Here is a 17,934-nt window from a genome sequence, read left to right as displayed (position 1 = left end):
AAAGTAGCCTGTATGTGAAGTGTGAGTTAGCAGTTACCCAGGCCTTCAGCTTCGGTCTTGGTTATTTACCACACTGTAGAAAAGTATACTATGACATTTTCACGTACTATAATGATGAATCCAACTAGACGAACTCCACTGCTGTGTGAAATACAGGGACGGACGGTGCGGATGCGCTCAATTCTCGTATTGAAAGACCATCACAACAGACTCCATTCAAAAATCTGGCAATTTAATGCCTCCTTGCTAATTGGCAAAGGTATATACCACCGAGAACATGACTAATGACTTTTTACCATTTGTTAATGCCTTCTGGTACATTCGGCATATAGATAATCCACCAACCAGCACTCTGTTTCAATAAAATCTCAATATTTTTTATTGGTTCACACTGCTCGCTACCGCCTCCACTGTGTTTTGGTGAAAGGAAATTGTGGGAATAACAAGCAAACCAAACCTAAAAGTAAACATTTATGGGAATAAGTGCTGCTTTGTTTTTGGGGTGTATGCCGAATTGAAGAGTGGCTTCTCTTGGTTAAGAAACGGTCTTAAGTCCTATTTTAAAGCGTATGTGACTTTACTGATAACCAAGGTAACATTCAATTTACAGATTTTTCAATGGAGTTTGGCGTCCTGACCGGCGTATGGAACTCTACATGAGAGACAACGAAACTGGATAAGGGACGACCAACTCACCATGAACATTTCACTGTAAAGTGTCGCTGACAACGGACCAGTTCTGCTGCTCTTTGTAGTTCGGGGAGGTTTTAAATAATATGAACTATTTATCGCTGCCTTCAGCAAATAGTAGGACGAAGGATTTCTCTTGCAGAGGTCGGGTGTGGGTCAGAAAATAAAGTCAGTCTTCCTAGACGATGCAGGTCACTTGTCCTCCACGGATTAGCTTTTCAACACGACTCCAACAGAGCAGGAATGAACTTGGTAATGAAAACCAGTTCGTAAAGTTAAAGCAAACGGAGGCAGTTCGTCCTTTTATTTCTTCTTATCTCCTCCGTACTTGTCACTTTCCCAGCTGAAACTGTCCTGTCAACTGAGGAGGTTTTGTAGGAAGAAAACTGGACAAAAGTCCGGCCCCCTTTTTTCCTGACCGGTCTGTCAAGCTAGCCACAAGCCTATTGTGCATCCAGAACAAGAACATGCTTCCGGTCCTTCTTTCAGAATAAAAGTGACATTTATACAACTCTACAGCACTCAAGTGTTGACCACAAAAAACAACAAAACAATAAATAGCCTACAACTTAGCCACAATAGAAAATAATATAACTTCCAGTTTTAACTTTCAAAAGAAAACCGATTGGCATGTTACACCGTTACAAATGAATGAATGAACAATTAGGTACATAAATAAATCTATTCAATCTACTTCCTTATCTCTTACCATGCATTCAAGCATGAAACAAAACACAATTTCCGCAACCGTTTTGCTGACCTGTCATGCTCTCCTTTTTGTTTCCGCCTGTAAATAAATGACACTGTGTCATACAGGTCAGGGAAACCACACGCTGCTACAATGAGCATGTTGAATAGAATCTTGCTTGAACGTGATTTAATTTTAGGCCTACTCTATCACAGAAACTTTTGCTCATGGTGAAAAATTGTGTTGTGCCTATCTTGCTCAGTTCGCCTCCTTCCCATGACTTTGCATGCATTTACTTTGCATGCATCTATTTTTTCCCCCATTATGTCTGAAAGTAGGACTATTTTTTCCCAGCACATGATTGTTCTATGGTCACAGGAATATTGTAAGGACACTAAGGTCATGACCTTTGTAAGTCACTCCGGATGAGCGTGTCAGCTAAATGCGTATTATGTAAAATAAACAGTTAGCGAGGCTTTTATTGTGAAGGCGAACCCAACCTACTTCCGGTATTATCCTAGCTATCTCTGTTTAGCTTGACGCAGCTTTCCGGATTGGCCAATAGCCGGACTGTGTGCACAGGGAAGAAACTGTAGCACTGTGGGGCCAAATCTCACCTTGCAGAGTCGAGCTGCTGCGTGTCAGCCTCTTGCGCCCCCCCCCCCACACACACACACACACACTTCTTACTTATATCCTTATGAGGCCTTTCCATAGATCACATGCATTCCCTAACCCTACTTTGTAGAAGTAAGGACCAGTAAAAACTCTTTCTTTTGATGAGGATTCCCCTCATCCTTCTATCCTTGTGAGGACATTTGGTCTTCATAAGCGTAGAGAAACACACAACTGCGTGTTTGCCCATCCCCTACCCCCATTATTGTTTGTTTAGGATACAAACTAATGCAGAAACCTACTGGTCTCAGGGACTGAAAGCAGTTAGAATATGGCCAACCGTGTGCATAGCCAAGAAAGCATAGGAGGGCCAAATCTCACCTTGCAGAGGCTGCTGGGCGTCGGCCGTGGCGGCGTCGACCTCCAAATCCTCCAGCTGACTGCTGGGAGGTCAACTGTACGCTGATGTCCTTTTCATTCCACATGGATCGGCTGAGAATGTTTTAATAACGCTCTCCTTTTATGTGCAGAGATTCTTCGGTTTGCATGGCTTGCAGTGTTGGTTATGTCAAGGGACACTCACACAAACACCCACACACACACGTTTATCTTACTGTACTTATGAGGACCGAGGGGATATGTACCATGTCCTGAGTATTTGGTGGTTGGTTTGAGGAGTCACTGAAGAAGGCAGGGGCCGAAACGTATGGCTGCCATTACATCATGCTTGTTTTATGTATAAGTTTTGTACTGGTGCTTTGGTCACAGTTACAAAATACAATATTAAAATTGGTATTGGTAAACTAAAACGCATGCACCAAAATACAGACTTCAACGATCATTTTTAAATTAAATTTGCCCTTGTCTTTCTAATTAAATTTTTTCATGCTATGGTTGATATTCATATATGGAGATGCCCTGTAGCAGAACTGTAACCCTAGAAACGTCTGTAGCTAGCAACCATGCTACACTGTAGCAGAACTGTAACCATAGAAGCTACGAAACGGTCCAGCATACCAAGCTACATTGTCGCCAATGGAGCGGGAAAGTGTTGCCCGGGTGATCGTTGACGGATCATGCCGTCAACGCGTTGGGTGCACCAACTAAGAATGTCATACTGTCATAGCTTTGTCTCGTTTTATTTTCGTTTTTTCTAATTCCCCAAGTAAATAATACTATAACTACCCTACGCTACCTTGATTTGTTCGTGCTTCACCGTGTCATCAGAAAAGTTGAAGCCAGCTGAACTTCAGTTTGTGCTCGCCCAACGCGCTGCTACATTTTTGCACTGGCATTTGTATCTTTGTGTCGGCGTCTTCCATTGAAAACAAATGACTTTCTGTTGCTCTTTAGCCCGTAGTCTGAACGTATTGTAACCACTGAAACGTCTTTAGCTAGCATTCAGGGCCAGCCTAAGGTGGTCTAGGTACAGACATAATCAAACCTTTTCAATAAGTTTCAACATCCTTCATTCCCGCCACCTGTCATCTTGCTCTAACCCTAACCCTCCTTATAGGATGTGTGTGCCCAGGGGGCCTGTGGTTGGTTCATCTGGCCCTGAACAGCAGTCTGTTGTGTGAAACAGCGCTCAGAAACACTCAGAAGCAACACTCAGAAATAACAGATCTCAGAATGTGTTCATTAGCCAATCAGAATTGAGCATTCAACAAAGAAGTGTAATAATAATTCTATAACTATGATATGAAGATAGGTCGTGTGGTGGTGATAGCCTGGTTAACAATATATGTCCCACAATTTTCAAGAAATATCTGGGCCATACGTTGTACATCGTGATCCGGCCCAGAATTGAAATGCTGCATCAAATGTAGCCAAACCTGGGACATTTTTGGCCCATGTGACACATGCCACAGCCTACATTGAGCCTTCAGGGCTGAAATTAAGCTTGAAAGCTTGAACCGTCTGCTATCTGGGTAACACTGGGAATTGCCAAATCTTAACCTTAAATTCACCCTTTGAGGAAAGTGAGGACTAACCATAATGTCCTCACTCCAAAGGTTTACAACTAAAAGCAGTTCTCAGAAGGATACAAGTACAAGAACACACACATGCTATTGCCCATCCGCTTGCCTGTCTGCCCCTACCCTCATTATTTCTTTGTTTAGGGTACAAACTAGTGCAGACACCAAGCGGTATCAGGGCCTGACAGCAGCTAGAATACCTCTAGGTCGTCAAATAAGTGTTTACACTCAAAGCACCATAAGGAGATGTAGGGATTAGGTCGGAGAGTTGACACTCAAAGCAACGCCGGTTTATGTGACCTTACAGTTTATCCTAAAACACATTTCAAAGACACACTTAAATAATCTAAATGTTTCTTCAACTCAGCATCGCCCCTGTCTCTCCCCTGCCCCATGATGGTGCAATGAAATGACTATACAGCAATCTGCTCATGCCACTGGGGCTGTTAGGGTTTATGCTCAGTGGTTGGGGTGCACCACAACAACTTCAACCAGCTATTTTTAATTATGTCTTTACCGTAACACATCAGAGCAAATCCAAATGATATCCACATGTATTCATTTATGCTGCTGTTTTGTGTCAGTTACATTGAGGCAAAGAAGACTGACAATATGAGGAGAAAACTTGCCCAAGAAAAGCGGTGCTGGGTGTTTAAGTGGCAATATTTACTGAAATAGTGCCATCTAGTGGATCTATGAGGGTAGCACATGCAGTCAATGCACTTGTACACACGGACTTGAGGCATGAAACACACAGAAACACACACAAAGATAAGACAATCACAGGTGAGATAAAATCATACCCTCCCTCAATATCCCACAACATTCTGGTTAAGACATTATAAAAACTTCAGTGATGGCAGTGCTCCCCTTCCACCACTGCCACAGAAGATGAGAAATTTAATACAAAGGTTAAAAATTTGTATTTATTTTAAAAATCAATATGAGGCAAGGAAAGTACATTATTGCACTAGACATACTGTAGATGTAGATCAAAACCAAAATACGCCCTGATTTTTAGCTTTTATTGTTAAAGAAATCAATTGTAGTTAGAGCAGTAGTGGCATGTGCATACAGGCAAATGTGGAGTGTGAGTGTGTGTGTGATTTGAATACATGAAAATGTGTTGTACTCTGTCAGTGTGGGTCATCTATGCTCTGGGTAAAGTGTTCCCCAGTGTACAGGCCATGGTGCAGGGTGTCTTTCTGGGCCGCGGCCCAGGACATCTGCTGGGCGGAGATGTGAGCGGCCCAGCGGCCCTGGGGGTCCACCGTCACCACTCCACCCAGCCCCCCCGCCCTGGACTTCATGGTGGCCAGGCCCAGGTCGCTGGCCGCCTCCGCCGACTGACCTGGGAACAGAAGAGAGAAGACATAAGGTAAGATAAGATGGGACAAAACTTTAACGATCCCCGTGAAGAAACTGGGTTGGTGCAGCAGCAAGTAGTAACAGGATACAGCGATTAAAACTCAAATATAAATAAGAATAGGGCAACTGAAGGGTATTAACTGTAACATACATAGCAAATGGACATTGTTCCCGCTGAAAATACTAGGTAGGGAGAGAAATGTACAGATGTGTGGATAGAGTCCTCTTTGAAGCTGATTGGTTTTTGCTTTACTGACTGAGGTAAATTTCTCACTCAAGTTGAAAGACTTTGCATTCTGTCTGAATATAAGGTAAAACTACTCAGTACCGGTGTAGGAGACACTATTCCCTCCAAAACAGCCTGGATTAGCGCGTGAAAATCCCAGGCGGGCGTTGCATCTGGCACCAACTATCATACCACTAGGGTGACCAAACGTCCTGATTTATGCGGGACAGTCCCGCATTTTGACCTATTGTCCTGCGTCCCGCAGCCAGATGGAAATGTCTCGCATTTTGATGAACTGAAGCTTGAAAATTAAAATCTATAAAACTTGACCATATTGTCATTTATTACCATGCATGCTGCACAGAGATTCGGTGCAGTTCGCTGTGGTGTTCGCTAGCTGGTGTGTGTGTGTGAGTGACAGAGAGCTCTAGGAACCAGTAATCCCCTAAAATAACCTTACATTTACATTAATTCGCCCCTTAACTTAAAACCCCTTGTACCCTGACTTTTCCTGACTTTACCCTTAAATTTCCCCTAACGTAGCTTCAAAGTTAGATTTTGTTTTTCCAAACTGTACTGTAAATCCCCTGCAAAATCCCCTTAAAAATAAGGGAGTTATTAATGGAGGAGACCCCATCAAAACCTCCTTAAACACCCCTTAGTGTTTGACTGCTTACTTTCTAATTTAATGTAAAATTCACAAAAGGTATAAAAAAAAAATCAATTTCTAGCATCTCTGTGAATCAACCCATGGATAAATCCCTTATAAATCCATGATACTAACATTACTTTTTTTTTTAAAGTTATGTTATTTTTAATGGATGATTAATGGTTAATGAATTAATGATTAATAGTTAAAAGTAAACGATGAATAATGATTAATGGATGATTTAATGGTTTATGTAATGTTTAGTTTTGTAGTGGAGAGAGACTGTGTGAGAGAGAGGAGAATGTGGTAGAAGTAGGAAGAAAATGAGGAGGGACAAAATTGTAAGGTTAATAAATGTTATTTGGAATTTTTTATTGCCAATATAGCACAACATTTGATTTATGATTGTAGCCTGTTCTCTTGCCATTCAAACTGTGATTTTCTTTAGGCCTGCTATTGAATCTAATTCAGTGAAGTTGTAAAATTCTTCCATTTTTGTCAAACTATGATAAAGAATATTACACGTGAACATGTTTCCTACTTATTGAGTATTATTCAACTGTCCCGCAATGTGCTGCACTTTGGTCATTTGGATTTGGTCACCCTACATACCATGTTCAAAGTAGTTTAGATCAGATGTCTTGCCCATTGTACCGTTTAGTCCAACAGTAACTGAACCTCTCCACCCTGTCTGCATGCTTCATACTTAAAGAGTAACTAAACCCCAAACCCAAATCTGGGACAGAGAAAATTCTTAAAAACGGTGGCCCTTTGGTGATACAAGATTTTTGTGGACACCGATGACATGTCAGCAAATATGACAATGACTGTGTGAGCGTGTGTGTGTGTGTGTGTGCATGGGTGTTACCTTGCTCCATGTGGAACAGGATGAGTCTGGCCAGAGTGACCTTCATGACGGCTTCTCCGTGGCCTGTAGACGACACCGCTCCCACGGTGTTGTCAGCATAACCCCCACACCCTGACACACACACACACACACACACGAAAAGTCAATCTTCCTCTATTAAAACAAATGGAATTTCCAGGCCTGTGCATTGCTGATGTGTGAAAACTCATATTATACGGATTGCATGGTCATTTGTGAGTTGAATGGGTTAAATAACCCTTGTGCCTCTGTAATCTATTCAAAACACTGTTTAATTTCATGTGTGTCAATCTGAAAACAAGCCCCTTTTCAATTTCTTTAGTTTCTTTGTCATTTATTTTCCAAGTTTACTTTTTCATCTGATGGGCTTTCATTCCAATAGATGACTTTATATATAATTTAAAAGAAATACATCTGTTAAAATCCTACTATGTTATAAGTGAGTCTAATAAGTCCAATAATGTTGCCGGTTGTCATTTGGGGCTGGAAAGTCACCGGTTCAGTCCCAGCAGATCAGCAGATATGTGGTGTGAACGTGCAATTACACACACACTTCACTAGATGGCAGAGTAATGTTTTAGCTCACTTTCTCTTTTACTGTCCAAAATCTTACACAATTTGACACAGATAATTCCTTCATTCACCTGACCTTGACTGAATTATTATTTGGTCACATTGTCACATTAGTCCCATTTTGCAGGTATTTTGTTGCTTTAGAATGATACTGTTCTTATGGAACAGTATACTGACATTTGGTTTGCATGGAACCATGAAAAAAAATTGCAAAATCCCAAATTCCTGCAAGGACTGCGTTTTGTCTTTTTGTATTGTGACAAATTCTGATAAAAGGTTTTTCACTTGTCAGTATTTAAATCCAGACTATGGATCTGAGGACTGACCTATGCAGGCTGTATCACCCACCCGTCCCTCCATCTTGGCCGGCATCCCACCAGTGGAGGTTGCACAGGCTGTGTTGCCCTCCACATCTACTGCCACCGCTCCAACTGTGCCCATCTTCCCCCTAAACACACACACACACACACACACACAGCCATCTTAATCATAGAACTACTGTATTCCTTATGTCATACAACTAATTTCCTGGATATTGTTTCATGGTCGTGTCAAAATATTTTCCAATATGTTCTCCCTTGTTCATTAGATTCTCCCAAAAGGGAAGCACAAACAGTGATGGCAGAATAATGTTTGAATTAGTTCACTTTATTCTAAAGCTTTAGCCAGAAGAACAGTTGCATCCATCGTTGGAGTTGATGGCAATCTCTGATGTAAATTTTTTCTGTTTATTTTCTATGCTACCCAATTATTTTCGATGCAACTCGATTTATGCTCCTCAGTTAGCGTTTGGTAGCTAGCTATGCTAACTCCATGTAACCATGTAAAGTTATGAAAGGCAATAAATACCAAAGCATGGTAAAATATGTCATTTGTATAAATACATAGCTTATTTTTCTTGGTCCAAACATACTTTTTTCACACCTTCCACAATCGGTCAGAACAAAACGACCCATCATCCAAGTTGCTCACAGTGTGCACAAGCGTTCAGAGCTGTTGGTTTGGGAACGCACCCCAAACATACACTTTTGACAGTTCTTCCTTATCTGCAAGGACTCCAAATACTGTACAATCTTGTTCATTATCATCTCAAAATATTTCCTTTCTGAAGCATCATTGTCAATTTATTTCTAGAATCCTTCTAAAAATGCTAGTAAGTTTGACATGATGCTAGCTCTCACATTTGGCTCTCCACAGGGTTGGCGTCGGGTGCCAGGTTCTTTTTCCAGCGCATGCGGGCGTAGTCGGTGATGAGGGACTCTTCGGGCACCTCGGGGACACCCATGGCCCGGGCGAACTGACTGGCACCCCCCGCCGTCAGACACACATGAATGGTCTGAAACAGAGGTCAAAGGTTAGAAACTGACAGAATCCTGTACTCAAAGAAACATCTACAGAGTATTTCAAAGATATTTATAATTATTAACACATATTGACTGGGATCAACATCCAGGCTAGACTGCAGCCACAAGGATGGTTCCTACTTTGTTTCATTACATGTTATGTCACAATTAATTATGTCTGCATACCTTAATTAAATTATTAGCATAGTTGGGATGTGGATTTGTATTAATCTCATCTACATACAAATCAAGTTTGCATCTACATATATGATTGAATGAGTGTGATTGTATTGAATGTTGAACTGGTTGAATGTTCAGTATGTGTATGGCTTTACACTTAAAGGAGGGTAAACTATGACCTCCAACTGGTGATAATTATTCAGGAAACAACCACCAATAGTGACAAAAGTCAATTAACTTTCAGAATACCTTTCGTTTATATAATTTTTCCTTAAAATACCTAATTTGATATCATTTATATTAAATTGGTGCTACTTACTATGAAATAGATAGTATGAATTTACATAATAAAGATTTTGGTGGGTTTACCCTCCATAAAATCGCTACTTATACACAATAGTAGACATGTACTGTCAACATGTATGTGTGTGCATGTATGGGCAATGGTCAGTTAGGGCTGGGCGATATATCAATATTATATCGATATCGTGATATGAGACTAGATATCGTCTTAGATTTTGGATATCGTAATATCGTGATATGGCATAAGTGTCTTTTCCTGGTTTTAAAGGCTGCATTACAATAAAGTGATGTAATTTTCTGAACTTACCAGACTGTTCTAAAACAGGGAAGGAAACCCTGTCTTTGCATTTTATTTTGATCACAGTCTTGTTTTAATGAAAGTGCTTGTGACATCTCACATATGGCTTTGACTTACAACTGAACATTTAGCCCACTTCGTAGAAAATACCGAGATATATATCGTGTATCGCCATTCAGCCTAAAAATACAGAGATATGATTTTTGGTCCATATCGCCCAGCCCTATGGTCAGTGTATGTGTGTGATTGCAAATATATTTGTGTGTTGATACATATCCATCTCTTACGTATGTACCTTATCCATCACCAGTCTTGCTAGCTGAACAGGATTGGCTATGTTGCGTACAGCAGACACGGCGCCGCAGGCCAGCGTTTTCCCATCCATCACTATGGCATCCATCTCCACCTCTCCTTTGACATTCAGCACCGACCCACACCCTGAAATATGATTTGAGAAATGATTTGATGCTGTCTGGCCAAGCTTCCTTTGCTTCCACAAGTGCTGCTCATTAACGATAGCTCTAACTTGAAAGTGGGTGATGGGTCAGCCAGAAACACTCCCCATTGACATTAGCACTTCTCATGTGTTTGCCTTTCTCTTTAGTCTTGCCTCACTAATATTTTGTTTTATGTTTATTTATTTATTTATCTATTTTTGTTGTTGTTGTTGCTGCTTTGTTTAATGTATGTATATCTTGAATATTGCATACCATCACCTTGATTAATGCTTGAGGCAAGTAATAGCCTATACAGTGTATTTTGGGGAAGGTGTAATGTCTACGACTATGTACTAACGTATACTAAATAGAAGCGTTCTGTTGATCATTGTTTTATGTTATAATTAAAACAATTGATCACAAAAAAGGTGTCTGGCTCTCTAGTCAACAATCATCAAAATAAAAAATTATGATAAGGATTTTCAGATGATCGGTGCTTCATTTTGGAGAGACACTCTGTGTATGTTTACAATATGTCTAAAAGTAGCCTTAAATGTTATTTTTTGATTGGCATTAGTAATCTATTGTTTTTTTGTGGATTGTATGCCTAGTTGTATGAATTGAATGGATAAATAAGAACATAGGAAATGGGGGGTATTACTAATAACACAACCAACAATTCCAACATTTCAAGAACATATTAGTGGAAACGTATAAATGAAAAGTAAGACGAAAATAGGAATTAAGGCATAATGAAGATGTGCAAATCAACAGCAGAAAAGAAATACTGAAGATATGTATAATATGAAAATATAAAAAAAAAAGAAATATATGCAGAATAAGATAGAATAGAAGATAAATAGTAGAAATATATGAAATATACAGTATATATATATACATAAACTAGAATATGATTAAATGACAAAAACAAATATTTGAATTCACAGCATATATGTGCAAAATGTGCATCATACTCACATTAACAGCTCTACAGATGGCCATATATGTATATGTCTGCAGCCTAGGCGTCAAATGTATTCAATTATGTTATGTTAAATTATTATGTGGAACATATACACTACAAAACATGCACATTTGGATATGTGCTTTAGTAGCTGTTCACCTTATCAAAAACTCCAGATGGAGGAACCATATGTACAGAAAATCTGACATACATATGATTAAAGTAAAAAAAAAAAAAAACATGCTACTGAAATGGCCATCTGCTATTGGCTGATCTTTGGTGCCAGGTGATGTCACCACTTGTTGTACTCTATAGAAGGTGACATCACCTGGTACCAAAGACCAGCCAATAGCAGATGGTCAGGCTAGACGTCAGGCTTTACACAGATTTAAGTTTGGGGTTTAGTTCCTCTTTAATCGTGTAGCTCTAGTGTGGCTGGGTTTTACAGTACCTGCACTGTAGGCTGGGTTATTCTCCAGCTGAGTCACAGCCTCTACCACGGCGTCCATGGCGCTGCCCCCTCCCTGGAGGATGGCGTACCCACCCCGCGCTGCTGAGCGCACCCCCGACCTCCTCAACTCAGCCCGTTCCTTCGGGATAAGGCCCGCCCCTCCATGGACCACCAGTACAGGCAACATGCCAATCAACCGAGAAGGAACTGAGGAGAAATTAGACACAACGCAGAATGTGGTAGCTGGTACCATTTTTGTTTTCCTATTTTGTGCCGTAAAGCAATCCAGCAGATTCCCGCCAAATCCGAACTGGTGTCACACAATGTAAAATGCAGTGTAGAGGCTGCCAATCTTCTTGCCGATGGTCTATAGTTTGTTTATGGTAATTCTATTAATATCTCAATTAAGTGGAGGCAGTGTAGTGCAGGGTAAACCCACCTGAACTCACTTTACCCACCATTTTATTCGCAGAATTCCCCACTGTTTCCAGCTGACATAAATTCAATATAGTGCATACGCACTATACATCACAGTAAGTAATATTAAACTGATTAAGTTATATAAAAATAGGGTATTTTAAGGTAAAAAAAAAAAAAAGTCAGTCTGGGTTATGAGAACAGTACTGTGCTCTGCACTCAGCAGCTGTAATAACATTCTTGTGGCTTCACTGCACTGTAGGATAGTGGGGAAAGGGAAGGCAGTAATAACCTGTTAACTCTGCTAACCTGTTACCCAGGTTCTCTCCCTATTGGAGTGAACGGCATGTATCGGACAACATGTATGTGTTGCACTCATGAATCGTGGACTGGATTCAGTGACATATTTTAAAAGAAGATGTTTATTCTGAAAAATAATTATAAATACAAAGTGAGTCGGTTGGCACGGCTGGTACATACAGTAATCGCCAACTGAAGGACCAGCGCGAACTCACAGCACCTGCCTGCGTTCTAAATTCTAAGACTAACTGCCTTCCCAAGTAAACTTATGGAAATAATTGGTGGTGTCTGCTAAAGCAGAGATAAATATAAATCAGAGGATTTCAACATGCCACATATGCAGGCCAGTTTCTAAAGGTTTAACAGCAATATTTATGAGTGAATGACAATAAGCTCGACTGCAGGCTGTCACTGAATAAAAATGACCTAGTACACTCAGTAATTTGGTTTACATTATGAAAATGATCACTTCTTATAGCCTACTTGCCCCGCCGATATTTACATGTTGCATGCAATGCCATTACAGCAGCCTATAAGCTTACTTTCATTCAATATCTAACGTTAGATAGCTTAAAATGCAAACAAAATTCCACTAGGCTACTTAAATGACTCGACAGCCTTATTAGGCCTACTTTATTATTACACATGCCTGTGTTCATACAGTCAATATAAGAAGAAAAATACCATTCACATCTTACCAAAATCATATGGATCTCCTAAGTGTCAAGCAGCCTCAAGCCAGCCACAACAAACCATAGAATTTCTGGTTACACTTTCAAAATAAAAGTCTTGTTGACAAACGTTGAAATCTTATTATATATACAGTAGTATATTTTGAGTAGCCTATCTTGTTAGTATCTATTGCTCTCTATAGTTTCACTCCATGTTATGTAATGTAATGATCCCACGGCGTAGGCTATTTTGATATGATTTTTTGCTGTTCTGTACACCTCAATACTTATGGAGCCAGAAGTAGTTGGCATTGTATTTGCAGTTTTTATTTTTTGATGCCAAAGTTTTATTTTTCAATACATTTTTTCTCAGTGCCAAGAGTTTTTTTTTTTCAATTCCAAAAAATACTATTTTCAATTTTTGTTTTCAATGCCAATGTCCTGTTTTTCAATGGCAATTTTTTTTCAATTCCAAATACAAGGCCAATTTCCTTTTTTCAATGCCACATACTAAAGTCACTGTTCTGGCTCCATAGATCTCTCCCCTGTCATGATGGTGCAATGAAATGATTACTAGCTCTGCAGTTACCCCAGATAGTATTCACCAGCTACAGTTCTTTCACATTGTGGATTATGGCACTTTGTATAATCAATTCAATCAATTCGACTTTATTTCAGACACATAGGTCCATATCAGCAAGGAAAGAGAAATATAAAAATATAAAAAGTAAACTACGAGGACAAGACAGCACAGAAATATGTACAAGGTCACGGCAGTTCACAAGTCCACAAGTGATTAAAACACATACAGACATTTGTTCCAATGTTTCCAGAAACAAGAGGAATACCTTGTGTCACTTTGTGTAGGCTCAGTTAAAGCCATTATGATTACATTTTTTGACTCAATTAGCCGACACATACATTTATACATGAAATTCCTCAACACAGCATGGAAGGTGGGGACATTGCTAGTCACAAACATATGACTTGCACTTGTCCATCTTGGGAGCTTAAGCAAGATTCTGAATGCATCGTTATATGCCACCTGAAGCTTTCTCATTTTTGCTTTACTATAACTGCACCACAGGTGGGCTGTACAGAGTGGAGTAGAGTAGGCTTTAAAAAGAGCTGTTTTAACATCATCTGTACACATATGAAATTTGCGTGCTAGCATATTGGCTTGCTAGCATCCTCTGATTGTGGAAAATATAATGCATTCGTAATTTGTTTATAATCTGCACATGAGGCCTTATAAGGTGTTATACGCAACATGTCATGTTAAGTGTTACTATTTGAGTAATTGATTTCCCAGAACAGAAGTTAACATTGATAAACATGGGCGTTAACCCTGTTCTCGAGCTCATAAACTCACATCCACACGGATGGATGTGTAGGTGGGTGGTGTTAGGCAGAATGGCCAATGCTGGCCTTAAAGGTGCTATGTGTAGTATTTTTAAACATCAATATATCATTGTCAAATGAATTGTGATACCTTAGTTGAGACAACTGGGAGCCTCTACCTCACACCAGTGGTACTGCTAGTCCTAGGGTTTCTCAAAATTAAGACTACATTTCCCATAAACACTGTTGCTTCCTGTTGCAAAGAGGATGCTGCATGTTCACTTAAAAGTTTTCTCTTACATGTTGAAAGTGATTTTTCCATCTGTCTTTCACTCCTTTCACCATCTGCCACCAGAAACTCTAAGGGCCCTATCTTACACCCCGCGCAAAGTGGCGCAAAGCGCAGCGCAAGTGTCATTGCTAGTTTCCGACCGACACAGTTGTCATTTTCACGCCCAGCGCCCACGTTGTTTAAATAGCAAATGTTCTTGCGCCCATCTTTGCACCATGGGCGTGTTGGTCTTAAATGAGGTGAGGTCAGGCGCATTGTTGGCGCACTGCTATCTTGAGGCAGCGGAAAGCGATTGCGCCATTGACCAACAAAAACCTGGTCTAAAGTCTGGCGCAGTATTTTCCTGCTATTTAAAGAGCACATTATTCAGATAGTAAGATGCGTCTCTCTCTCTCTCACACACCCACACAATGTTACCATGCAAAATAGAAAAATAGGATCATCTACTTTGAAAATGTATTTTGTTGCCAAATTGCCATATGCGTTCACCATTACGCAGTGCCAAATGCCAAAAACTACATGACCCACTCACCATTACGCAGTGCCAAATGCGCAATGTACATGTCCTGTTAACCATCATCACACATTGCCAATTGCTAAATACACAACCTACAACCAAGAAAAACAACACAGTAAATATGTAAAAAGCACAGCCCAGCAAAAAGTCATGAAAATAAACTGCAAAGGCATCTTACCTTCACTCGACGCACACACACATCACCATCGCCCACGAGCAGATCCGTTTCCTCAGCAGAAAACCGTTTGTTCCTCCAACTTGCCGAATCCACCATTTAAGTATCAATGCGCCAAGGTGCAAGCGCACCTGGCTCTTAAAGGGAATGGGAGATGACACTCTGATTGGTTGAGTTCATGTTACGCCCAAAACACACCTATGATTAATTAAGGGACTTAGTACAACCCCTTTGCCCCTTGCGCCTTACTTTGTGCCACATTGTGCGTCGTTTAACTAGCAATTTGGATTTGGACACGCCCTAAATGCACTTGCGCCATGCACTGTAGACCATGCGCCATGGATCGTTTAAACAGGGCCCAAAAAGCTTTAGCTGTGTTTGCTCTGGAAGAACAGCGCCCTCTAACTGTTTTGTGCCATAAAGCAATCCAGCGGATTTCCCGCCAAATCTAACTTGGTGGCAGACAATGTAAAATGCAGTGTAGAGACTGACAATCTTCTCAGCGATGGTCTCTTTTGTTTACAGTAATGTCTCAAAATGAATGTGGTAGCGATTTATTGATTTGTTATTAAAATGCTACACATAGCACCTTTAAAAATCTAGTTGTTTTTTTTGCATAGTGTGCTGTCAAGATTTCTTCCAAAGTTTTACATTGTCTGTGTTTGGACCCAAGACATAAGTATGCAAATGAATAACAGCAATGTCCTCATGCCATTGGGGCTGTTAGGATTTATGTTGAGTGCTTGGGGTGCACCATAACAACTTCAACCAACTACTTTTTTATTATTTCAACACGGTAGCGTTGGTCAGCCTCTCAATGTAAAACAGCGATTTTCAGACAGCGATATCTCCGCCGTTTCACAACCAATTTCAATGCCATTTCACAGGTGGACTCGTATGCCCACTGGCTCACCATGTACCAAGTTTGGTACAATTATGTTGATTCGTTTACATTTTGTGGACCCCTGTGAAAATTTGCCTCAAAAGTAAGGCTTTATAATTTCAAGTGGATACAGACAACTTTTCAACTTTCCCCCCGTTGTCCCCCTCTAGTGTTTCTAAGTGGTATTGTTGTTTGCGCCGCTGTCGCAAAGACAACCGGATCGCTTTCCGTTAGAGCCTAGCTCCGTGCAATAGAACAAACCATCTGTCTGCTTATCAACTCCTTGATCATAACACAATATAGTAACTTTAACCACTGCTCATTTTGGAAAGGCCACTGCAAGACAATGGATCATTTGTTTGTTTCTGGCTGCTAGTGTTAGCATTAGCTAGCGTAGCTAGCGTTAGCAACGTACGCCATAGCAGCCAGAAACAAACATAGTTAGATGTTTCTTTGTTTTGTTCCAGGGCTGGTCCTGGCTTCCTTGTAGCTCCTGGTTCATTTTCTGGCTGCTAGCGCTACCGCTACCGATAGCTACCGGGGAAAACATATCCTAATTCCTCTTTTGGTTGCGCAATGGATGATGCACTTCCTTTGTGCCGTAAATGGAGCCTTTATTCTCCCGGGAGATCATACCCGGTGGCAGACAGAATTGCATAGTGAAACGAGGCTTATAGGCAACCAATCTAAACACCGATGGTGTCATTATTCTATAGCCATTACACTGTGCAATCAACATTTACTTCATAATGATAAGTTAAAGCAAAAAAATTGTCTATAGGGTCTTTAATCTAATTGGCAGAGTGCCTTTTTCTACTCTAATGGTTGAGGACTTTATTAAATTTGAATGGGACCTCAGAATTCTAAAAATCTACTGATTCTGAGCCCATAGAGATAACATTGTGAAAAGGTTTTAGTTAGCCACATTTAATACTAACAAGTCAGAGATCAAAGGGATTCTAAGTTTGAAAAGAACTTTCGAGTGACCGTTTGTAAGCTAGAGCGGGGCTGCAGCCTGCTGCTGCTCTGTCTGTCCAGCTGGTAGACGGAGGTCTGTTAGCCTTCTCTTCTCACATTTACTACCATGTAAATGCTGTGTGCATGTCAGCCCGGGCAGACTAGAGGGTAAACTGTCAAAACCTCAATACTTCTTAGCCACTACCACACAAATTGCTGGTTTTGCTAAGACTGCTAAGACTTGCACAGCAGTGCACACTGCACACTAAAGCATCTAATTTTTAAGGGTAGTTCAGGACAAATAAGGAAGCAGTTAGAAAGTCGTACAAACAGATCGTCGGCTGCGACCTCCCGACTGTTTCCTCTATCTACTCCGCTCGCATCAAGCGCAGGGCAGCGAAAGTGACCGTTGACTCCACTCACCCAGCCAGTTGTCTTTTTAAACTCCTCCCCTCAGGGAAAAGACTCCAGTGCTTGCCCAGTAGGATGTCCAGCCTCAAGAACAGCACATGTCCTGAAGCTATTCGGTTTCTGATCTCTGACACATCAGCACTTTATAGAGGTGGGGCACTTAGGATCTCCAACCGTGCACGGGCATGTGGCAATACAGCTGTTTTTTTTTTTTTATCATGTCTTAGGACTTTATTAATTGTTTTTACCATTTTTCCCATGTATTTTATGTATTCTATGGATATGTATTCTATGTATTCTATTCTAACCATCGTCCAGGT

General features: G+C 40.5%; 1 protein-coding gene across 1 annotated transcript; it reads right to left on the bottom strand.

Annotated features, from left to right (window-relative positions):
- Positions 1–5,108: 5,108 nt before the first annotated feature.
- Positions 5,109–11,837, bottom strand: LOC139642337 (isoaspartyl peptidase/L-asparaginase-like). The gene is made up of 6 exons (XM_071517137.1): positions 11,651–11,837; positions 10,094–10,236; positions 8,856–9,010; positions 8,001–8,122; positions 7,084–7,194; positions 5,109–5,323 (listed from the first exon to the last, which is right to left on the bottom strand). Exons 1-6 carry the CDS (start codon positions 11,835–11,837, stop codon positions 5,109–5,111), a joined length of 933 nt encoding a protein of 310 aa, XP_071373238.1.
- Positions 11,838–17,934: the final 6,097 nt, after the last annotated feature.

This window comes from Centroberyx affinis, unplaced genomic scaffold (assembly GCF_046629955.1).
Source record: "Centroberyx affinis isolate AG114_WGS23_722 - 3 ecotype Tasmania unplaced genomic scaffold, CSIRO-AGI_Caff_v1 ptg000464l_1, whole genome shotgun sequence".
In the NCBI taxonomy this organism is placed as follows: Eukaryota; Metazoa; Chordata; class Actinopteri; order Beryciformes; family Berycidae; genus Centroberyx; species Centroberyx affinis.
Note: the sequence above shows the minus strand (reverse complement) of the source record. Positions and strands in the feature narration are given on the sequence as shown.